The sequence below is a fragment of the Scardinius erythrophthalmus genome, assembly GCF_964197995.2.
Source record: "Scardinius erythrophthalmus genome assembly, chromosome: 11".
NCBI lineage: Eukaryota > Metazoa > Chordata > Actinopteri > Cypriniformes > Leuciscidae > Scardinius > Scardinius erythrophthalmus.
The window spans coordinates 12,675,183-12,699,489 of NC_138231.1; the positions used below are offsets into that span (position 1 = coordinate 12,675,183).

The 24,307-nt window shown below is 38.2% G+C and overlaps 3 protein-coding genes across 7 annotated transcripts in view; 1 reads left to right on the forward strand and 2 right to left on the reverse strand.

Moving 5' to 3' along the window:
- cdc42bpab (CDC42 binding protein kinase alpha (DMPK-like) b) overlaps window positions 1-6,318 on the reverse strand; it is a 64,908-nt gene extending 58,590 nt beyond the window's left edge. For all 4 annotated transcript variants that reach the window (XM_081377772.1, XM_081377771.1, XM_081377770.1 and 1 more), the window contains exon 1: window positions 5,472-6,318. In XM_081377772.1, the coding sequence (XP_081233898.1) occupies window positions 5,472-5,649 (178 nt within the window). In that variant the 5' untranslated portion in view covers window positions 5,650-6,318. The remainder of the gene's footprint in view (window positions 1-5,471) is intronic.
- Window positions 6,319-11,387: 5,069 nt separating this feature from the next.
- Window positions 11,388-13,387, forward strand: lft1 (lefty1; the record flags this gene model as incomplete). The annotated part of the gene is made up of 4 exons (XM_081378616.1): window positions 11,388-11,655; window positions 11,877-12,120; window positions 12,233-12,472; window positions 13,063-13,387. The coding sequence occupies 4 exons, from the start codon at window positions 11,388-11,390 to the stop codon at window positions 13,385-13,387; spliced, it is 1,077 nt and encodes a 358-aa protein (XP_081234742.1).
- Window positions 13,388-15,259: 1,872 nt separating this feature from the next.
- hnrnpub (heterogeneous nuclear ribonucleoprotein Ub) lies at window positions 15,260-23,285 on the reverse strand. Of its 2 annotated transcripts, none has more exons than XM_081379612.1 (13): window positions 22,609-23,285; window positions 21,428-21,542; window positions 19,528-19,601; window positions 19,096-19,235; window positions 18,905-19,004; window positions 18,689-18,801; window positions 18,327-18,590; window positions 17,768-17,887; window positions 17,385-17,682; window positions 17,026-17,295; window positions 16,617-16,909; window positions 16,067-16,165; window positions 15,260-15,890 (listed from the first exon to the last, which is right to left on the reverse strand). In XM_081379612.1, the coding sequence occupies exons 1-13, from the start codon at window positions 23,042-23,044 to the stop codon at window positions 15,840-15,842; spliced, it is 2,373 nt and encodes a 790-aa protein (XP_081235738.1). In that variant the 5' UTR covers window positions 23,045-23,285; the 3' UTR covers window positions 15,260-15,839. The 2 variants fall into 2 exon arrangements, with proteins under 2 accessions (XP_081235738.1, XP_081235737.1); XM_081379611.1 differs by having other exon boundaries at window positions 22,582-23,193.
- Window positions 23,286-24,307: the final 1,022 nt, after the last annotated feature.

A 24,307-nucleotide genomic window follows, 5' to 3' on the forward strand; every position in this document is an offset into this window, starting at 1 on the left:
TGATATCAGATAACCTTCCATGATGTTTATCACCTGTACACTGTTTTACAGCTAGCCAGCTATTACAGCAATTCAGCCTAACTATTCATCTCAGGGGTGCAGCATTTTTTGCATGCAAGAGTAATTATCTCAAAATACGAGGCATTTACAATTTGGAAAGCTTGTAAAATCTTGATCAAGTGTAAGTCATGCATGATAGTTACTGAAGTGTGAGGGTATTTTTGTCATTTGGAAATCTCATGAGGTAGATTCGACTGAAACGTGGCCTGACATGCACGTTATGTGCGAGGCTAACAAGTACAGCAGCAAGCAAAACATACCTAGTGTTTACGGGGTCAGCCAAGATAACCAACAGACAAAAATCACTCCAACCACAGGATTTCCTCATTTTGTGACACTCGAGGCTGCTTCATCGTGCTGCATGGCCAGCGAGAGTTTCCTGTGACCCTCGAGGACTGGAAACTATGATGCAAAACACAAATGCACGCCTACTGAAAGAGAAACCAAACCAAACCAAACCCGCTGAACCCGCAAATCACTTTGCTATTCAGTAGTGTCTACACTGAAAACACTTCAGGAAAAAAAAAAATCTACATATGCGCTGTTTGCTCTTCATTTGAGAATAAAATGTAATACCACGGCTAGACAGTGTGCATAGTCATTTTACAATAGCTTTGAATTTTACTCATCCAATTGGAATTTAGAGTCGGAATGGTTTTGAAAGTCAATTTTTTTGTCTTTACTGAATGTTGGGGTCAAATCTCTGGGTCACATTGTGTCACAGCTTAGTGGTGCATGTGGTGGCATTCTGATAGGATGGATGTTCCAGTGCATCAAAGCTCAAGGGCGTACACCAAAAATATACACACACAAAGTATCCAGGCACATAAATCAGGAAGCAGCCCAGAGTAAGGCCAAGTGATAACTGTGTGCATGCAGCATTATAGTCGGTCAGCAATGTCAGAGGACACTGGCCGATCTGCACTGCTACTAAAGTTGCCAACCGTTTTGTAAATCATAAAACTACCTCATATTTATAGGAATAGTTCACATAAAATGAAAATTCTGTCATCATTTACATTTATGACTTTCTTCTATAGAAAACAATTAAAGCTATTTTTCAAAAGCAACTCAATGTATTTTTTCTATACAATGAAATCCAGTGTTGTTTTGTCCCCCATTGACTTTCATTGTCTGAGCGAAAACAAATGAAACGTTCTATAAAATATCTACTTTTGTATTCTGCTGATTAAATAACTGGGTCATTCCTAGTTGTCAACTCAACTAGAGGGACTTTCTTCTGTGGAACAAAATATATATTTTGAAAATGTTTGTTTTGTTTTTCCTTTTTCATTCAATGAAAGTCAATGGGGTCCAATGTTATTTTGCAGTGTTGAAGGTGAGTAAATGAGGACATTTCATTTGAACTATCCCCTTAAAGTAGTAGAATTGGGTTCCAAATTAGATCTATCAATTTTATATTATTTACCCCATTTTTAAATCAAACCTTTATGACTTACTTTGCAAAAAAAATTTGTTTTTTAGTTTTTTGTCTTTACAATGAAAGTCAATGGGGTCCAATGTTGTTTTGCAGTGTTGAAGGTGAGTAAATGAGGACAAATTTCATTTGAACTATCCCCTTAAAGTAGTAGAATTGGGTTCCAAATTAGATCTATCAATTTTATATTATTTACCCCATTTTTAGTTGAAATCAAACCTTTATGACTTACTTTGCAAAAAAAAAAATCGTTTTTTAGTTTTTTGTCTTTACAATGAAAGTCAATGGGGTCCCATGTTGTTTTACAATGTTGTAGGTGAGTAGCCTAAATGATGACAAAAACTATCGCTTTAAGGTAACAGAATTGAGTTTTATTAAATCCATCAACATTACACTTGCACAGCTGCAGACTGTAGCATTTCGTAGCATTTGTTTACGACATGCTCAACTGTCACCTGCCACCAATGGTTTACTTAGATCTCAAATGGCAACTGAGGGTGTCTGTCATTTTCCTCTGCTGAAGCTAGCGAACTGGCAGACTGATTTAAATGCTCACCAATGAAGAAATTGGATGCATTGAGAGGAAGATAGATCGAGAGAATGGCGACAGAGAGTAGGCATCAAACCGCTGCCGTACGAGCCTCTTTACACTGCACATCAGAGCGGCAAAGAGCTAGAACTCTGAGTCAGCACTTCCATGCAAATCTGGCCTTAGTCTGAGCGGAATGCAGCACTTCTTCATCTACAGTGTACAAGGAGGGTCTCAGAGCACCAATGCACTGCAGCATTGGCTATCTGGCTACTTCTGAGTGTTATCTCATATAACAGATCTCTATTAGCGAAACACACCCTAAAACGTGTCTAGAATGCATTACAATACATATACCATGACAAAAACATTCTCTCTTCCCATGTGTGTGCATACTACAGCTTCAGGCATGGGCGGGTGTCTAAGTGTATAATGTTAGCACTAAATAAGATGTTCCTGTTTGACTGTGCTGGAGGGTGTGCTGGAATGAGGGACCAGAGTGGGAATGGAGACGGATGAGGGAGAAGAGGTGAATTCTTTGGCTTTAAACCATACTATTACAGCCGAGCGATCCAAGCCAAGCCCTCCGCAGGAGAAACATCATGTGACAGGGAGGAACAATGCATCCAGATCTCTGCATTGCTGAGGCGTTATTTTGGGAGTTTGGCATTGATCTTACACCTCAGTGTGGAGCAGCTCAATTTCTGGCATGCCTTGCATTTTAGCAGGATACACAATAGACTGTGAAATATTGTCACATGTCCAATGAGTGACCTCACACTAACCTTATTTGCATACCATGGTATTTACACTATACACCAACAAAATTCAAATAATACCACAATATTACCAAAGCACCATGTCCAATCAACCATGATAAGTACTTTTTTGTAAGCGAAAAAAGCCTGTACATTACTTTCACTGGTCAAAGGATTCCATATGGACATTGATCCCATTTGATTTTGTACTGACAGTGGGAATACCGAGAAGGAATACCTTTTAAACATAATGCACTGGTTAATGAATGTATCATTTGGGAAACCCCGTCAAACCATTCTGCCTCCAATATTCTATGGCCAATAAAGAGAAAACGAATGAAAAGCTGAAGTGTATTTAAGCATCTTTGCCAGCTGGCCCTAGATTCATTTCATTGAAAAGCCCAGGGAGTCTGCATGAATTCACTCTTTCACAATGAAAAAAATAATCAGAACAATACAATATGGCTCTAGGTCACTGGTCTAGACTTGGTTGGCAATGGAAGGGAAGAGAAGAAACTGCGAATGAATCATTCATTCTGTGTCTCGTAAGGTTATGCATACATTTCTCTGGAGGACTGGGACATTCCAGGGGGTTTCGCATATAATTGCAGCTTAGCGGCCTTGTCCCAACATACATGTGATTCTCATTATGTTGTAGTACATTGTGGCGGCCTCAAGGCTCCAATTACAAACCATCAACGCTGAATGTGGAATACTCATCACTGCCCTTACCTAAACCATCAGTGGTTGATGCATCCTCAGTAATTCTGTTTATGAACTGCCCTCAGACGCTGAGGAAATGCAGAGCCACCAGCCAAATGTATCCTCTCATTCCCTTTCAGTTACAAAGTTACGCTGCCTTCCAGCTGGAACTTTTTTGTAATGTGAACACCGTAAAATGTGTTAGTGTGTCACAAAAAAAGCAAGACACAAAGTCCCTTGTGAAGCTAACTTTGACCTTGTTGACAATAAACTGCGACTTTGGTCTCCGTTCCAATGACTGTCACATTGAAATGTGAATGAAAGAGTGAGTGTGTGCTAATGAGCTCATGACTGAGTGACCCATCTAGTCGGTCTTTAAATAGGCAAGTCCACAAAGAGGACAAACACAATGCACAGCCGTTTCCCCGTATGACATCATGTGTCCAGTGGCTCAGTGGAGTTTCCTGACGTTGCCCTATAGAGACTCCCCACAGGAAAGGTGCACTTACACTTTTTCGCACAAGCACACATGCACAATGACGCACAATAACTCAAATTACAATAATCTCAAAAACGTCCTGGCTTGTGTGCAACAACACTGACCGGCACTGTCAAAGTGTACAGGCCTAACTAAGTTGCTTGAAGGCTAGTTTGATTTGCATTTTCATTCAAATAAAAGGATTGTAAACAATAATAAACTAAGCAGGGACTGTGCTGTGAATTGGCACTGCATTCAGACGATGGTAAATGAATATAAACCCATGCTGTTTGCTGCATTCTATTCATTTCTCAGAGTTACATAACATGACAGTTAATTTAGCCAAACTTTTTCCAGAGATAGAAGGCTGTTCATTCTGCTCCATTTTAAACTAGCAATTAGATCATTTACAGATGCAGGATGAACTCTGCCCCCATAAAACTTTGCCTATTTGCCTTGAAAGGGCACTCAGTAGGTTTTTGTTTACATATAGCATCTTTTTCCATTTCAATAGATTTTGGATGTGATTCTGACATGTATAAACCTGGATGCATGACGTGTGTTTACTAACTGCATGCTGATTCATACCATCAATCAAAATTTTGACTTAGGCTAAGTTAGGCAAGGCAAGTTAATTTATATAGTACATTTCATACATGGGGTAATTCAAAGTTCTTTAGGCCTATATAAAAAACTAAATTAAAAAAATAGTAACCATAAAAAGGTTTATAAAAAATAAAATAAAAGTTATTAATTAAACTAATTAAAAGAAATAAAGGTATAAAAAAAGTGAGGGTCATAAAAGGAAAAAAGACTTAAACAGTTATGTTGTGTTTGTAGTGTGTGTGTATATATATATATATATATATATATATATATATATATATATATATATATATATATATATATATATATGTAGGCTATGTGACTTTTTTGTGATTTGCAAAGTGCCTAGATATGACAGACAGTCAGATAGATAGATAGATAGATAGATAGATAGATAGATAGATAGATAGATAGATAGATAGATTACAATTAGCAAACCATTACTGAGTGCACCTTTAGCTACTGCCTGAATATTATATGTAGCTAAGCTAAGTGTTAGGCCATCGAGAAAGAATACACATACTATTATGCTGGTGAACATGTACAGAGGCCATAAATAAATTAGATTGTTTATCTGTGGCCCATGTCGAAATGAAAGCCCACTGCACTGTATCCACCTTGTTTCAACAGTAAGTAGGGACTCATTAAGGTGAGCTTCACATTCCACATTCATGCACAAACCAGTCTAGCGATGATGTCACCTTCATTTCTGTTCCCCCCTCGAAAACAACTCTATGTGTTTTCCATACAGCAACTTTTGTCTGTTAAGCAGCTGGCTAACGTCAGACAACATAACAATAGTTTGTTTGGCTCCCGCATGTCACAGTGAATCGCCAAACAACTGACGTGTGGGACGCGTGAAAGACAAGGCGTGCAGTGCATGAAATGTGTCTTACTTACCCCAGTCTAAGAACTCCAGAACGTTTTTCTCTCTTCTGAGGGGAGAATTATTGCACTCATCATAAAGGCAGACAAGAACATCCAACAAGGTCTCCACGCTAAAGCACTGGCCGCTGGATTGAGACGGGCCATCAAGAAACAGCTTCTCCAGCTTCTTCAAACGCACCTCTCCAGACATGGTTTCAAATGGTGCTGATGTCTCACAGTAAGGTCAGGATTTGCTCCCCACGGTAGCAAATTGGGACCGGCCAGTGGCACACTTGAGTGATCGAAAAACTTAAAGGCTCAAAAATATATAGTCAAGCTTAAGGGGGTCAATCATGGTCCCTCTCTTACCGATGCGTCCATATCAATCCACAACATCATGAATTCGCAGTCCTTAGATGCAGAGAACTTGCAGCCATCGACCCTGCCCTGGCCGGTGGATTTGACGTATATCACCTAGGCTTATGTATTCCCGATTTCAGATTCTCCTTTGAAGGACACTTTTCACAAAAGAAGTCACCAAAGAAGTTTTAAGCAATCCCCTGAGATATGGCGATATCTGTGGTTATCCATAATGCAGCAACAAAAGCGCATCAGCAGCACGGGATCTGCATTGCTACAAAGCCCCATATGCCCCTCCTCTGGCAGGACTGCGAAAGCCTTAGCAAGCTGTTTTTCCTTTAAATTCCTCTCTTTGTATATACAAAACGCCGGCGGAGAGAGCAAGCCGTGGGTTCGACAACTGTTACGCGATATTATGCACTTGTCGCGGGAAGCGTTGCGGCGAGGGGCTGAAAATGTCGTACATGTCGGTGGAGGACTCTGCTCTGCTGCCTGCCTTCCCTGCTCTGCTCCCGGTCTCTCTCTCTCTCTCTCTCTCTCTCTCTCTCTCTCTCTCTCTCTCTCTCTCTCTCTCTCTCTCTCTCTCTCTCTCTCTCTCTCTCTCTCACTCACAGCTCGCTGCTGCTGCTGCAGGCAAAACCCGACATCATCATGGCGACCGTCACGGCATCTGCTGCGGGGAATGGAGGGGTATGCTGGTTGGAAATAGAGTAGTGTATACTAGAGCAGTGTGCGAATTATCCGCCAATTATTCACTGGCCTTCAGAGGGCACGACCTTTTGAAGGAATTTCTGTCAGTGATTTGCCGTTGAGGTTCGTTTCGCTTAACCCAAATTATCTTTTAGCGCAGTGCACTAATTATTTAAACACTTTCAAAACACTCGAGTTTTGTTATTTCCTTGTGGTACATAAATAATAAACTGATAACGGCAGGACTTTTTTGTTGACTTACGTCTGAAGGTGACGGAGAGCTCGAAAAACGTACTGTTGCTATGGTTACCTCTGCAGGCCAACGCGACTTCTAATTATAGCAGTTGTCTTTGACTAAAACTATGCTAACTTATTTTGGTCACTCATTCGTTTTAAAATGCTTTTTACGCATGTATTATGTAAGAATACATACTTTTAAATACATTGTTTTGAGTCTTGTGGGACTTGGGTAAGGAAACTTGTACTTGTTCCATTTAAAGGGATAGTTGACCCAAAAATGAAAATTTTGTTATTATTTACTCACCCTCATGTTGTTCCAAACCTGTATGAGTTTCTTTCTTCTGTTGAACACAAAAGAAGATATTTTAAAGAATGTTGGTAACCAGACAGTTGATGGCACCCATTGACTTCCATATGTTTGGGTACGTCAACTGTTTGATTACCAACATTCTTCAAAATATCTTCTTTTGTGTTCAGGAGAGGAAAGAAATTCATTGAGGGTGAATAAGTAATGACAACATTTTCATTTTGGGGTAAACTATCCCTTTAAAACTTATTTGTAATACACTTTCACAATACAAATCATTTTAGATCTGCATTTCAGAGTGCCATACTGTTATGTTATCCCTTAGTGCTTTAAGAAATTATGGTGATATTATGCTATATGTTGATTAAATAAATGATCCACTGTTTGAGATCAAGCTATATTGTGTTTATTAATTTATCTAGAAGATATATCAGTGCCACAATTTAGTTATTAAAACAATAAACTGCAAAAGACTCGAGAAATCAATTTGATCTGATAGATGGCGGTATTTTTATTTCTGTGTGTGTATGGTATGCAAGGAATTTGTCCCGTGTTCGAATGTAGATAAGAGACTCAAATATTAGTCGGTTTATACTAAGCGTCCAAGCAGTTCTTAAAAATATTTATTAACATAAATAGGTTTTTTTTTTTTCTTTGGTGATTTGTATCTGTCATCATTGTACACTTATGGGCGTGTCCTAAAATATGGCGACCACTACCCATAATGCAATGATGTACATTCCCATTTTCTTGAGTTGGTAATCATTTTGAATAATTACTTCACTTCTATGTAGTATGAATGTGTGTTGTATGAATGTAATCTGGACATACTACATCCACCATGTTGTTATCATCACGTGATCTACCAGCGTCAGTCACGTTGCTTCACTGCCATTCATAAATCCTCTCCCATGGCCTCATGGGATAGTAAAGTGTCCATCGTATGCAGAATCTCGCTAGAAGAAGTAGGTTATCCGGGTACTTTTTGCCAACCCTTTTATGAGTACTGTGAATTCGGACATACTTATTTTGTCACATAGCCTACTGATTTTTGCCTATTATAGGTAAGTAAGCGATTTCGGATGCAGCCTTGAGTTCTTGAAATTATACTTATGCCCCATGAGTGACCTTTTTTGCATTCACAAAATAAAATAAAACACACCATAAAACAAATAAGTGCGATACTTAAAAAAAAAGCAACGTATGCATGGTAACTAGTGGTGATTGGTGTCTCATTCAAACTGTAGGCCTAATTTCTAGTGAATATTGATCGGCATGTAACCCAAAGAAACGCGTTTTCTCTGTGGGAAAGGTATTTTGTGCAGAAAGTTGTTATTTTTTAAGAAAAATGAGCACGTTCGCCCTCTTGTGTCCAATATTTTGCATTGCAATTGCAATGAGAAATGCGTTTCTCCTATTTATTTGTCCGTGTATTTAACGTTTATTGAGTAGCAGCAGATGGTTGTAAATGTTACATTTAAGTTAAGATTTTTTCAAAACTGGCTACAACGGTGGGGCTATGTCTACAAATAAATATTAAAGATGAGCCTAATATATAGGCTATTAGTATTTTCATATAATAGGCTTTATGTCACTTTTTAAATATAAGGCCTATGTCTTAAACAAACAAGCTGTTTAGTTCGATAGAGTAGCTAAACATAATATGTCACATCAAACGAAAATGTCAAAGCACAGCTGTTCACGTGTAAGCGTTTGACGTTTGACAACGTGACATCTTCTCTTCTCAAGGTGGCGCATTTCATAAACATTCTTCAATAAATCGGAATCTGACAATTGCCACACCAAACCTAATAAGGTGCTAATAGTGTCTTTCATGTCAAAACATTTGATGTTAGAACCAAACTGCGGCAGGATGTAGGGAATGTTGAACAGGAAGTTAACATTCAATTATTAATTTCTTTTGACCATGAGATTTTTTTAAACAGTAAACATCCTGAAGCACATTTAAATAAAATAAAAATATATTTATATATAGCCTATATCCTGCATAGGTTATGCATTTTTACGATATCGATAATCACTGACGAAAAGAACACTGAATTTTCAACGTCGTTCGTTGTGACCTTTCTGACGTCGCTATAGAATGTTTGTTGTTTTATCAAACCGAGGCGGGATCCGTTTGAATAGAGCTGTCTTTCGTATGTAGTAGAGAGGTGTTAATTAGCACATGTTTTGTTGATTGGCGTGTACCTCCATCCTTTGATTAAGGATATACTACCTGTGAGAATTAGATGGTACTTCTATTGACAAAAGGGCCTCAAAATAATCGACAAGGAAGGACAGAAGACTGACAGTAATCACACAAGGATCCTGGGCTTCAGTTTACTTATGCACCATGTGTATTGTACAAAATGAGTCAAGCAGGCCCCTAGACTGAGGATTTTTGGCAATTAATTTCAAGAATTCAAGAATAAAGATTTAATTTGAACAGCATTTTTTTTTAAAAAAAATATATAGGCCTAGCTTATATTTAATTGTTCACATTTCATATTCCAGACTTATTACCAGATGTTCAAACAAACTGTTTCTAAAGTATTTGGAGAAACATACCTGTATCTAGTTAACTTTTTTGTGTGAACAGGACAAATATTAACAGATGACAACTTAATCATTTCTTGCTGCAGATATGGTAATACTCCTCTGGGCTCAAACAGTGAGCTCTTTTGTCTGATTCTGCATTTGTATTGCATTAATTTGCCTCCATCTCCAGCCAGTCATTTGTCATCTGTTCTTCCTGTGAGCTCCTTTAGTCTGTCTGACATCTTAGAGCAAATAGAGGGGCCAATACACATTCTTAGACACTGGGCCCTCAGTGCCACTAGCCCCTCTTCTAATGTTAGTGTGACCAAACAAGGAATGGCAAATCTGGCAATGGAATCAGATAATCACCAACCTGTGAAGAGCCTCCCAATCCACATCCTATACTGCAGCCCTGGATTAAACAGTCTGTTTGCCTAATAATTTTAATCTGTGCATCAAACTGAAGGATGGTGGTCTTCCAATAAACATCTAATCCCTCAGCCCACCCAATGATGATGGGACCACAGCGAGGGTGATCAGAATGGTGCTTAAACAGAGGGACTGAAAACTCTATACTGACAGACTCTTGCCAGACAAGGAATGTTTTACAATGTCCAGGGGAATGTACACATGACGAACAAGGGTGCTACATCAACGTGCACATGCAAACTGGAAAGGAGGGAGCGTTCTAGGTTCACCATGTCTGGAAGGTCATCGGTAAATCCACACAACAAGAACATTATGTCAGCAATAACATAAAATGCAAGTATAAGCAGGTCTACATTCACACATAATTATGTTAACTATTGCTTGTATTGCAAAAATAGAACTTGTGGCATGTTTTGTTAAATTGCATAATGTTAAAAAAATCCCTCTATCTATCTATCTATCTATCTATCTATCTATCTATCTATCTATCGATATATATAAATATTATATAGACAGACAGATAGATAGATAGTTAGATATAAACAGTATGTATAATATATATAGATAGATAGATGGATGGATGGATGGATGGATGGATGGATGGATGGATGGATGGATGGATGGATGGATGGATGGATGGATGGATGGATGGATGGATGGATAGATAGATAGATAGATAGATAGATAGATAGATAGATAGATAGATAGATAGATAGATAGATAGATAGATAGATAGATAGATAGATAGATAGATAGATAGATAGATAGATAGATAGATAGATAGAGGGATAGAGGGATTTTTTTAACATTATGCAATTTAACAAAACATGTCACAAGTTCTATTTTTGCAATACAAGCAATAGTTAACATAATTATGTGTGAATGACAGACATCTGTCTGTCTGTCTATCTATCTATCTATATACATACTGTATCAATCTATTATACATATCTATCTATCTATATATGTCTGTCTGTCTGTATCTATCTATCCATCTATCTAACTATATTATACATAGCCTACTGTATCTATCTATTATACAAATCTATATATCTATCATCATCTATATCTATTATCTGGAAACTGGAAATGTTTGTATTATGTATTATCATAATTATTTTATTTAAATAAAATTTGTTTATTTGAATTATCATTCTAGTTTTAAGTTGTACATTTTGCGTTAATTTCTCCGATGAATCGTGGCTTTCATGTATCACCTATTCACCTTCCCTCTGATGCCAGTCACCCCCCCTTTGACAAAGTGCGAACAACTGGGGGTCTAACGGGTGCATATAAGGACGGGCCGCTGTCAAAGCAGATTCATTTCAGACCGAGAACATCAGCACAGACTCAGAACCTCTCCTGCACCCTTCGCGTAAAAGATGTCCTCAATCCGTACCGCTTGCCTCCTTTGCGCAGCATTTTTCGCGATGGTGAGGGGTTTCACCCACGAAGACATGAAAGAGGCTCTCCTGAAGAAATTGGGACTTAATGAAGTTCCGAAAATTCACAAGAGGGATCTGGAGAACCTTGTGATTCCAGCGCACATTAAGAACAAATATGTTTCCATGCTGAAATTGCACCACGCAAGGAAACGCCGCTCGCTTCCCAGTTTAGCCGGCATCCTGAGGGGAATCCCTGGCAATGCAGGTAAGATTAATTTGCTTAATTAACTTAAATGCACAATGTATAGCCTAATGCAAAATTTAGAGACAAAGAACCAGTAAACACATTAAATACACACAAAAAAAGTGCATAAATTGTGCCATGCAAATGAAAATGTGCTGCAATTTTTAAAAAAAATTAAACATAACTTTAAAATCTATTTTTTAAAAATAAAAAAATAACTAAATTGCTCTCGTCTATTCCAGACATCTCTGGTGAATTTGTATATTCTGACACGACACGTCAACGTGTGGTCTTTGAGATGACATCAAGGATCCCCGAGAACAGTGAAGTGACCATGGCAGAGCTGAAACTGTTCAAGAAAGCCCCACACAAGCGCTCCATCCCAGAGAGAAAGGGCCACAGGCCCGTCAACAACGCCAGGGTGAGCATCTACTGGGTAGAACCTCTGGAAGACGGGTCAAACAGAACTTCACTAGTGGATTCCAGGTAAGCAGAGACGGACACAGACAGTCATTATTCTTCCTTCATTATGCTAATTCCACTGCTGATTGGCGTTAAGGAACATGCATGCTAATTGTAACAACCATTACCTCCTCAGATTGATTCCCATTCACGAAACCGGCTGGAAGAGCTTTGATGTCACCCAGGCAGTACACTATTGGTCGAAGAGTCGAATGGAGATGCCCATGCACCTTGAGGTGTGGATCGAGGGCGAGAGACCCGGCAGTTACGCGGCAGAGATGGCCAAGTGTGTCCACTTCACAACTCAAGATCCGAACGACAACACTCTGGGAAAACCTGAGCTTGTTCTTTACACCCTCAACCTCGAAGAGTTTGGGTAAGCCTTGCTTCATTTCTTAATATTCGACTCTTTATTAGGCTACACCTTGTGAAAAAAGTATTCTAGTTTTAAAGAACAAATTCACTATTTTTACATTTTGTTTCTTTAATTACTTAATCCTAACTTTAATAAAATGTAAGGCCTAATATGCTAATTTGGTTCATTTATATTCCAGTTATTGTTAAATGTAAATATATCATATAATATTATTTGATATATATGTGTGTGTGTATAAGGGCCTATGCTCAAATAATAAATTACGTTAGGTCTATGCATTTGGGCTATATTGTAAATGAGGAAAATTTAGGCACATAAATAGACCTACTTTTTATAAATATTTTATACATAGAGTTAGCAATAAATAATTTCAATGTTAATTCTTGCGGATTTTTTTAATTGTCAAATAGTCAAAATAATTATTGTCCTATTGTTATTATAATTATTTATTTATTTATTTTTTACATGTGATTTAGGCTATGTTGGTTAACACCGGCTGTAAAGCCTTACGGAATTAATTTCTTAAAAATAAAACGGGTGTGTTTCATTTAAAACGCTCAACAATGTGCTAATATTCTTTTACGTTGCAGGTCTAGTGGAGATTGTGAAACCAACAAAGACAGCGAAATGTGCTGCAGGGAAAAATACTTCATCAATTTCCGAGCCTTGACTTGGACCCAGTACTGGATCATCGAACCGTCCGGGTATCAGGCGTTCCGGTGCAACGGCGGCTGCCGGCAGCCCAAGCGCAACTACGGCTACGGAGAGAGAAAGTGCGCGGTTGTGGAGAGCGCGCCGCTACCGATGATGTATTTAGTGAAAAAAGGAGATTATACTGAAATTGAGGTGGCTGAATTCCCAAACATGATTGTTGAACAATGTGGATGCGCAATGGATAATATTTCAGTTGTATGAATATGCCATTTGCCATCGACCACCAGTCATCGTGATGACGCACTGTACTTTGTTATAGGCTGGCTAAGAAAGGGTGTTGGCAACTTAGCCTTCATGACATACCTTAAGCACTTTGTAAAAATTTGTAAATATTGCTAAATTGATATGCATTTATTTTTGCATTTGTATATGATGCCATATGAACTGAAAAGATTGAGTTGTAGATGTTATATTTTGAGCAGGAAATAGAATGGGTTTGTTGTATATGTCACTTTGACTCAATATAAATTAAACTATTTTTCATTGAAACCTCTACTCTTTTAGTGACTTTTCCTCTTCTTAAACCAAATAAACATTTGCATATTCCAGTGTTTGCAGATGGCCACATGGAGAGCAGACGTAAATAGCCAACACAAGACAGTTATGTTTTTGTTTACTCTACACACACATATAATCACTTATTAAACAGAACAATTTGTAGTTTAAAAAGGGGTGTCAAGATCCTTATTTAAATATGCCTAACAGCATAAAGGGTTCTGATACATATAGAAAAAAAGCATGGTGGTAACCATATAAAATATCAGTCAAAACAAATTTTCTTCAATCAAATAGCATTTCACTTAAGAATCTTTTTAATTTCTCGCCATTTATTTCATGACATTAGTAGTTCCCACAGTAACTATTTAAATGATATTAAGATTTGACAACAAAACACAATGATTCATCTCAGACGTTTATTACATTATTTAATGACACATTTCCTTACATCATAAAACACTTTAACATTCATGTCGTTGAAAAAAGAAAACAATGCCAAAACACAAACATCATAAACCATACCACCTGCCATCTCTAAACAACACATAATGCCACATTTTGTCAAATTTAGACACTTTCGTCCTCAAAACAGCACAAGCAAGGTCTACGTAGTAATCGTTGCAAATCTCTCATGCCATGCTATGCACTAATTTCATAAGGGACAGGGTCATTATTTTATCCCACATGAAATCATTTCAAGAAAAAATAATAATACTTTTACATCAATTTATATGGTATACAGTTAAAAAAATCCACTTAAACTATTACATCATGATTAAATACACCAATTTTTAAGTCAAAAATAGCTGCCCTTTTTCTTTGGCCATTTGGCACTTTTTAAGAAATATATTAATTGAAACAAGTCAAGGGCTTGTCTTGGCGAAAAACAGGATGTGATCATGGGTGTGTGAGATGTGGTCTGAATGAGTATCAAAATGCAGGTCATTTAAATTGAGAAAAGTCATATCAGTTAGAAAATTATGATATGACCTTCAACTCTGCAGTATTTCACAGCTCTTTAACAAAAGAACTTGCTCATGTGCTGGCTGTTATATCTAAAACCGTTGTCATCAAGGCCGCTATTCGCCCAGTTAATCCCAAAGGAAACATTTTATCCTGTAATAGAACGTTCCAAATTGTGGACCAGAAATGGGAAAGTTGCATTATTAAATAGATCCATCTAGTGGTTACTCGCATAAGATTTTGCAGAACCATTTTAAAGTGTGTTGCCACAAAATGTCACTCAGAAGTATTAGTAAGCTTAACGTACAATATATATTTGAAGTTATTGTTGATAAAATGTTGATTTGTGTAAATAAGTTCAATGAATATACATGTTTCATCATGGCTTCTCTTGGTTTTTTACATGATGCAAATGCATACATTTACTTTTGAAACTATGCAATGCATTTAAAAAGTCACATTAACTAAATTGATTTACAAATATCTCCACCGTATGAGACAAAGACACTGAAAGGTCTTACGGTGCTGAATTAAGAGACAAATCTGATTGACATTCAAAGGCTTTTTAAATGGATTGTTCAAGATATCAGTCAAAAGCCATAAAAAGTCATAGAAAAGCAAGCACATCTTTTATTGCAAACCTATGAAGTAACTGTTACAGTCTGGTCTAACAAAAAAAAACTTGAAAATGCAAACAGTAAATAGAAACATTTTCACTCCTCCACTGAACATGAAAAGTAGAGTAAATATGAATGATTATTGACAAAAGTTTTGAAAATATTAGGGTTCACAGGGATTTTTTAACACTACAACTTGCGCAAAAGAACTTAAAAATAATAAAATAATTTACAATGAGTAAAAATGACATTTTACAGAATAAAATTCACAACCCTGAAATTCAAAGCAAGACATATGCAGTGATTCCTGATATAACAATATCAAAGCTGTGATACAAAAAAAGGGGGGAGGAAATGCATTTTACAAAAATCTGAGAGTAAAGACATCACACACCTATGTAGAACGTAGACTGTTTACTTCTGAGGCGGAATGTTTGTTTGCCACTTGCTTCTCATTTAAAAATGGACTTCCTTTAAAAAATTACAATAAACGAGGACCATAAAAGTGGATGGATATTCTGTGGCTGTGCATCTCAGTGCAACAGAGGCCATGAGTCTTTAATACAAATGAGCACTTAGTAATATCCTGGGTGGTACTGTTGATTCCATGGCTTCTGGTTCCAGAACTAAGGGGTCAAAGAAAGTTGAATCAGTCAAATGGACTACAATTTGATTTTGTTGTCAAATATTTGGGAAACTGTAGCCAATCTGTTGTTGGATTTCTAATTGAAAGAGTATGTATGCTTCATTTGTGACCCAATAAAATGTTAGCTTTCTCAATAATATACATAACTTTACTCACCCCTTGTTGCCAACTCTGGTTAAAGTTTTGGGCAAAAGACCCGTTTTTGTTGCCAAAACCCCCACGATTCTGCTGGTGGCCTCCTCTGCCGCGGAACTTCTAAGAATGTGAAAATTCAAAATTATTCTCCGTGTCAAAGTCAGATCAAATTGAAGTTTATAAGGATGTACAATTCAAGAGGTTGGAGTCAGTAAATTTCTTCAAGAAATTAATTTATTCAAATTAATCAAAGATTTTTTGCAAAATGCTTCTGTACACACATTTTTTATATATATATATATATAAAACGTTTCAGCATTGATAATGTTTAAGCACCAAATTAGCATATTAGAATGTTTTCTAAGGGATCATATGACAAACTCAGCTTTGAAAAAATATATGAATATATTAAATATATTAAAATATATAAATATATTAATATTTCAACTATTTTCAATCAAATAAATGCAGCCTTGGTCAGAATATTGTTGAAAGATATTTCTTTCAAAAAACAATCATACCCCACATTTTTGAATAATAGTGTATTTGGTTGCAAAATATAGGAACTAACCTGCTGAAAGTGTCCTCTGTGGTTGGGTCCACCGCCACGGTGCATGTTACCTCTGTTTGCAGGCCCTCCACGGCTCATTGCTCCACCTCTGCTGCCCATGTTTCCCCTCATGTGCCCGCCCCTCATGTGCCCACCTCTGGGAGCCATTCCCCGGCTGGGCATCCCACCGCCTCCACCTCTGCTGAAGCTGCCTCGACTATGGAACCCGCCTCGGAAGACAGGTGGTGGTGGCGGGGGTGGCATGTAGCCACGTGGGTGACGATTAAAACCGCCAACACGAGGTGGTACTGGTACTGAAAGGAAAAAATATATCAATTGTAAATAGACCTCATTTTAAATGATTCAATGGCAGCTCACTGAAGAGCACCTCATACAAAAGTTCTGTATTAGTCCACAAAAAGCTCCTTACATCCTCTAAAGTTTCCACGGGGCTGGAATCCACCTCTGCCTCCACGTGGTCCTGGACCACCACCCCTACTGAACTGGTTCTTAGGCCCTCTGCCTCGTCCACCTCCCTTTCTGGGGGTCAAGGTACCCTGGTTGACTTTCTTCTCTGGTGGCAAAGCACTCTTACTCTCTTCCTTGTACTGCTCCAAGAGCTTGACGGACTCCTCCTTCTGCAGTTCCACATAGGTGACCTCTGAGAAGCAGTCTCCTACTTCCGGCAATGTGTAGATACCTGTAAAGGGGTAAAAAAAATATATTTTGTAATCCTACTTTACATACCAGGTTGGTTTTACAATGGGGAAATAAGACATCACATCTTACCTTTCATTTTTAGAACGGCGTGCTCGGGTACATCTTTGCCGTCGGTTTCCGCTTTCTTCTGCGCTCTCTCCTTAAGAGCCTCGTCTGTAGGGAAGACCACTACAGCTTTGCGTTGGAAGCCAGCAAACAGACACATCTTCCTTCTCTGGGCCGGTGCAGAGACATTAGTCTGATCCAAAATATAGTTTCTCTTTTTGCGGGCAGCAATTTCAATAAACTTGCCCAGGAACAAAGGAGCACGCTGAGAGATGGCTGAGAGCTTTGCGGTGTCTTTGTTTTGCCTCTTCATGCTGTCAATCTGCAAGTCCAAAAAATGAGATTAGATGAGAAAATAAGATAGAAATGAAGAAAGTCTGGATAAAAATGTAAAAATACACACTCACCATCATCTTCTCCAAAATAGTGTTGGTGCTGAGGATGTTGAACTTCCCAGGGTTCTCTTCAACATGTTTCTTTACCCAAGCAGTTTTTCCAGATCCAGGAAGGCCGACCATGACAATCACCTTGAAAACAACAGTGATAATCATATCATTAATGCATGCACAACAAATATTAATCACTGTCATGTTGTTTCACCTGTTGTGAATGTTCATTGGTTGTTGTTTTTTTACACTAGAGTTCAAAATGTTTTAAAAGAGGTCTCTTATGCTCCATCAAGGCTGAATTTATTTGACCAAAAAGTTAGATAGTACCATTTAAAATATTTTTCTTTCTATTTTAATATATATTAAAGCAATATAATATAATTTAATACAAATAAAAACATTATTTATTAGTAATAATATTAATCAAATATATTACAATTTAAAATCCAATTTATTCCTGTTCTGGAAAAGATAAAACATTTCAGAAAGCATTCTAATATGAACCGTAATACATTTCTTCAGTTGATGAATAAAATTTTTTTTAAAAAGCAAAAACAAACTGAGTTGAGGTGTGTACCTCGCAATCTTTCTTGGTCTCAGGTCCCTTAGGTCCTCTGATACGCACATCCACAGGAATTTGCTGCAGGAAGGTGAAGCCCTCCACCTGAGGGAAGAATGGCGTCTCGTTCTGACCGAAATTGAACTCGACAGCGCAGTTGTGGCAAAGAACATGGGGGAACAGAGTTTGTCCGGCCAAGGTCTCCTTATTGACCTTGAAAGCCACATCAAGGTCCTTGCCATTTTTGGAAAATGAAATCTCCACTTCATCAGCTTCAAAATTCTAGGTGAGATAAAGAACACAACAAAGTACATAAAAATAAATCTGAAGTAAAGGGGAAAAACAACTGTTGTGAGAGCGATGTGAACTCCAGGCCTTACAATGAAGCAGCCGATGACATCATTCTCATCAAAACTCTCCCCGTAATCTTCAGTCACACAGTTTGAAGTCTTCTTCCCTTTGCCCGAATAGGAGTAGGAATGCTCCTCCTCACCTAGAACAGTAATATAAGTCATGTGTTAAAAAAAAATTAAATAGAGCTGCACAATCATACATTGTGGCCACATTGGGACCATGTTAAGAGTAACCGCACTTACCCAGCAAAAGACTTCCATTAGCCAGGGACCAGCCAATATGGACATCATGAAAGTCCATGTTTTTACTGTTTAAATGCTTGACTGGGATTTTCTCAGTGATCTGCAAATGCAGGAGACAAATAATGAATAACGTACTGATCCAAAATTCATCACTTCCTCATCCCGTTACATAAAAATGCCACAGTACTCACCTTCATTTCGAAGCAGGCTTTGCCCTTGTTTACTCCATAGGAGGCACGACCACCTGCCCAAAGGTAAGCAAAACTCTCCATGGTGAGGGACGAGGCGCTGTATCGGTCTCGGGAGACTTTGAAATGGAGGTCGCAATTGTCTACGGAGTCATCGAAAATTGAAAAGAGTTTGTTAGTCCAAGAACAGCAACAGTTTATAACATTTCTACAATCCTGGTAAGTGAGCTTCTTAACATATAAAGGTTGGTTGGTTGGTTGGTTTAACACCATGCGAATTTTATGGCGAGTAACAAGTTAAACTATACAAGAACAATTTAAAAACCTATACAAGGTAAAACTCTAAAATGGTTTGTGTTGATATTTTCTAAGAGAACTTTTTATAATTTAATAAAGTATGCTTGAGATACTGGACTCATTTATTAAAGCACTCACAGGGATCCAGGCAGACCAGTGTGTCGTCAAACTCTTCATCCTCTTCCTCCAGAGGTGGCAGGGGAGACTTAGCCCTGAAATAGAGGCAATAAGCCATTAATGCCACGAGTGAAGCACAACAATTGGACTGTGATGGACTGGCATGCTTCCAATGTCCAGGTGAGGTCCTTCCTCATAGCCACTGCAGCACCAACAGTAGATTTGCATTACCTTACATTGACTGCTCATAACATTCTTACTGTTTTGTAAATTCACATTTATGAATGCAAAATTTGCCATCATTGCTTACCAGTTTACCCCATGACGAAGCCTGAAAGAAAACTTGTTGGTGAAATAGAAAGTGGAAATATCTTGCAACGTGAAGAGGTTGTTGACATTTTCGTTTTATTAAGTCATGGTCTGAAAAGGTCTAAGGGTATTTTTATATAATATCTATGCAAATCTTTCTGGAAAGGTCAAAACAAACTAAAGTCCATAAATCTGTTTTGGCCTATCTTTGACTATACAGACAATACAAAAGACTTCAACAAAAAAATATATATCTATATATATATATATATATATATATATATATATATATATATATATATATATAGTAACCTTAGAATAATAGTTTTATAAGGGACATCTGGAAGAGGAAATTTACTGTCATGACAAAATCTAACATTCTAAAATAGAAATGAAACCATCTGTATTTGTTTTAGATTGCTAAAAGAAAACAAGCATGTACACATCAAATAGTATATTTGCCCCATAGACTTCTACTGCACTAGTTTTTACAAACTAAAGGAGTTGAAATTGCTTTCCATGGTAACCAAGAGTATGCCACAGATGTCATCTCAGGGTCATTAAACAAGTCTTTTCTGAGTATATGGGAGTTGCCACCATTATGTTCTCCCAGGCCCCATAAATTCAAGTGAAGGCCCTGTCTAGATCATCCCTTCAATAAACCAATGGCTGCCATTGGTAACTGGGTCTGACCTATCTATTGCTAGAATTTCCGTGTTAGAAAAAACAGCTTCTACAGGATGACTCGCAAAGTATCGAACACCTTTGTAGATTTTTTTAGGCTTGAGACCCATTGTAATTCAGATAAATTAAAATATTTACATTTTCCTTTTTGTTCCATATGCTGAAAGTTTGCTATCCAAACATTGGTTCACTTAGAAAATCAAACCTTAGACAGAAGATTCCTAATGAATGCATTATGTCTGGAATTGAGCACCACACACTTAGAGAAAGAACATGCATTACAGAAATAAATATATTTCCTTTTCTTAATGCAATGTGAAGAGTTGCAAGAGTTTGCAAATGGTTGGTTGTACTTACCTGATGACCACAAATGAAAAACTTTAAAAGGAAGAGTTATTACAATACTTTACACTTTATCTAAATACACATACACAAAAAAACTGAAAAATATTACATTTAACCTTTCAGATTTAGATTATACAAAAAAAAAAAAATCAAAATACAAACGACGAAGGAACGTCTGAAGATTGAAACAACAATTTACTTCATTTACCGCCCCATTACGTAATGATGCACTGTGCGATACAAACTCTACGCCACTGCCCCATCACCCCCCACCCCGCCATGAAAGAAGCCGCACCTTGTGCTATCGTCATTGCTTTGGTCACTGTCTGAATCGCCACACGCGCATACAGTCAGCCTGACAACAGTGCAAGTGTGTGTGACAATAACATAGTTTTTTCCAATTGTTTCATGAGCTTTCTGCAGGTAAGGTGTTTTGTATTAGCCAGGAATGACCCCCAACAAAGTTTTACTTTAAGAGGTAGATGAGGGTTGCATTTCTAGGTAAGGCATTGGCACTTAAAGCCAATATATATATTAAAAGTGGCACTTCGGGGATAATGAAGGCCATTACTTCCATCCTTACCGGCTGTATTTGCTTTCTTCAATAAATTCAAAGTAGCCCCTTCCATGTTCCTCTCGGCGTCTCTTAACACCCTTCTTATTCTTCTGATCAGCACTGATGTCTTTGTCCGCATCCCCTTTGAAAATAAAACAAACAGTAATGAAATGCCCGGACGTGTTGGACCCTGGGTTTTAAGGGTGGCCCACACGACAGGAGTGCTCGGACTTCAGAGTTACATAATGAACCGACCACCTCTGATCAGACAGAATACTTTGCTTGGTTATGTCATTATAGCATTCAGTATTCAAATTGCAAGCACTGATCTGATTGCATAAAGCAGATCAGACAAAATGTGAGTGTGTTGAGTGCTTTTCTCTACAATGTGTAATGCATTGACAAACAAATATTTTAAAAAAATATATATTTAGCCTATTGTAGCTGGCTAACCAGTCAATGTTCACATATTTGATGACAAATAACTGGGGAACATCAACACATTATCCTGAACTGACCTTGTGCGGAAGTAAATGGCGCCTTCTAGCAATCTGAACCGAAACTACACAATGCACCTTTCTTTCGAGGCTAGAAGTACTTTCCGCCATTATATAATATACCTAACCGTATCACCCGCCGAGAATGTATTATTTCACTGTAACCCCCGCACTTCTGCATTGTCTACTGTAAGGTTTTGTGCAGAGCAACGTATGTATCCGCGTGAGGGCGACCCGCCATGAGCATGCAACGAGGCGATCCTCCCGCGAGACAATTCGAGTTTTCTGAAACTACCAAAACCGACCAAAACAGTACAATAAAGCATAAAAATCCGTTAGTTGTAGACTAGAATATAAATATACCTTTTATCGTAACGAAATATCAACAATAACCAACATAAGTTACCCCTAACAACAAAAGGCTCGCGCGGGTGATTTATATAGCTTTGCTGACACGGCTAAAAACAAAGAAACCATCAAAATCTTAAACTCAACCGAGCTAAACCACTTGGAAAAACAAGCTAGTAAAGTGAAACCGACAGGATTAGCTCATTAGCCATCTACACAATAGCCACCGGTTAGCCGTTAGCCACATATGCTAAATGATGATCTCACCGGCTTCAAAGCGCACGTGAACACGATACTCCCGGCGTCTAGAAAGCCATTTTAACACAAAAAGCTCACCCTCTAATGGATGAGATTGAGGCTCACCGTCTTCATCGTCGATTTTGTCAATGATATCGTCGTCCTCGTCCTCCTCCTCATCATCTTCTTCAAAGGCTTTGTCCATTTCCACGCCGGCGTCCCCGTCCTCCTCCTCTTCACCCATTTCGTCGTCCTGACCATCACCCACAACAGCGGCATCACCCTCGTCTCCATTTTGCTCTTCGGCCTCCATGCTCTCGCCCTCTGGCTCTTCTTCACCCGTGCATTCTTGTTTGACTGCAACACCGTTTCCATCGGCCTCCTTTTCTTCTGGTGCTTCTGGCGCGACGGCGTCTTCCTCTTCGGCCTGGGCCTCTGCATCGAGCGCGGCCTGCAGCCGCTCCATAAGCTCGGCCTTCAACCCCTTGTCGGAGAGCTGACGCTTCTTGAGCTCGTCCTTCAACTCGTTCACCTTAAGCTTTTTTACGTTGATTTCACTCATGTTGTCGGTTTAGTGCAGATGGTCTATGAAAACTAAAAGACTCGATTGTTAGACTATTGCAATCCAGGGAGAGCCGACGGCCGCTTTGCTTCTCTGAATTGCGCACAGCCGCGGTGTGTCGGTGATTCTGCGTCTGTGTCCACCCGCTCCACCGGCAAAACAATTCAATGGCGCCTGGTGCTAGACCCCTCCCAATGCAACTGCACACAGAGAACATGGGCGTGTTCAATCGTAATGATCCTCAGAGATGCTTACGTTACGACCATAAAGACTATCCATTTTGGCTCATACAAGCAGGGTTTCTGCGGGTTTTAGTTCGCCCTTACACAAATTAAAGCCTTGAAAAGGTCAGAAATCAGAGCAGAAAGTCTTAAATTAAAAAAAAAAATCATGGCGTTAAATGTTGCATGCATTGCAAAAACAAAACAAAAAACGAAGTATTGTTTTTCAATTCAAATAGTCTATCTAAACATCTTTAAATCAGGACACATTCACTTGAGATGCAAATGTAAAATTAAAATTGAACAAAATGAAGGAAGTTTATGCTTAAAACAAGAACAAATATTTGTCAATGATTTATTAAAACTTCCCCTTTGAATTAAGTTGATTTGATGATGATTATTATTTCTCTATGGTTTACTGGCACTGTAATAGCCTATAGGCCTATATTAAAATCTTTTTTTTAATGGTTGAAAATCAATAGACCCTTCTCCCCATCTTTTGCCCCATGTTGGGGTTTTTTTAGCCTATGATTTCAACAATTCAAAGGAATTGTTCCCCCCAAAATTACGTTCCAAACCCTTAAGACTTTCTTTCATCTTCTGTACACAAACAAAGATCTTTTTGATGAGATCCCTCCATAGACATATTACCATTTTGATACTTCAAAAAGTTCATAAAGAGATCGTAAAACTAATCCCTGTGATTTGAGCGGTTTAGTAAAAATCATCCGAAGAGACGCGATTGCTTTATATGATGAACAGATTAATTTAGGCTTTTGCTCACATAAACAGTTTTTAACTCACACATCAGTTGTGCTAGACAGAAGCTCAAGCATGTTCGCTTGATGTGTGAGAACCAATGAGGTTCATTCTTGTGTTACGTAGCACGTTTAAGCTTCCTCAAGAACCGATGAGGTTCATTCTTGTGTGTTAGCTACACAGCTCATTTGAGCTTCTGTTTATGTCCTCTGATCAGTTTAAATGTGAATAAAAATGTACATTAAATCTGTTCATCATGTAAAGCGATCGACTCTTCAGAAAA

Coding starts and splice junctions, on each gene's coding strand:
- hnrnpub (XM_081379611.1), bottom strand. CDS start 23,044: ATGAGTGAAATCAACGTAAAAAAGCTTAAGGTGAACGAGTTGAAGGAC. Junction 19,005..19,095: donor AAGCCTGCTTCGAAATGAAG/GTGAGTACTGTG, acceptor CTGCATTTGCAG/ATCACTGAGAAAATCCCAGT. Junction 17,683..17,767: donor CTATTTTGGAGAAGATGATG/GTGAGTGTGTAT, acceptor TTGGACTTGCAG/ATTGACAGCATGAAGAGGCA.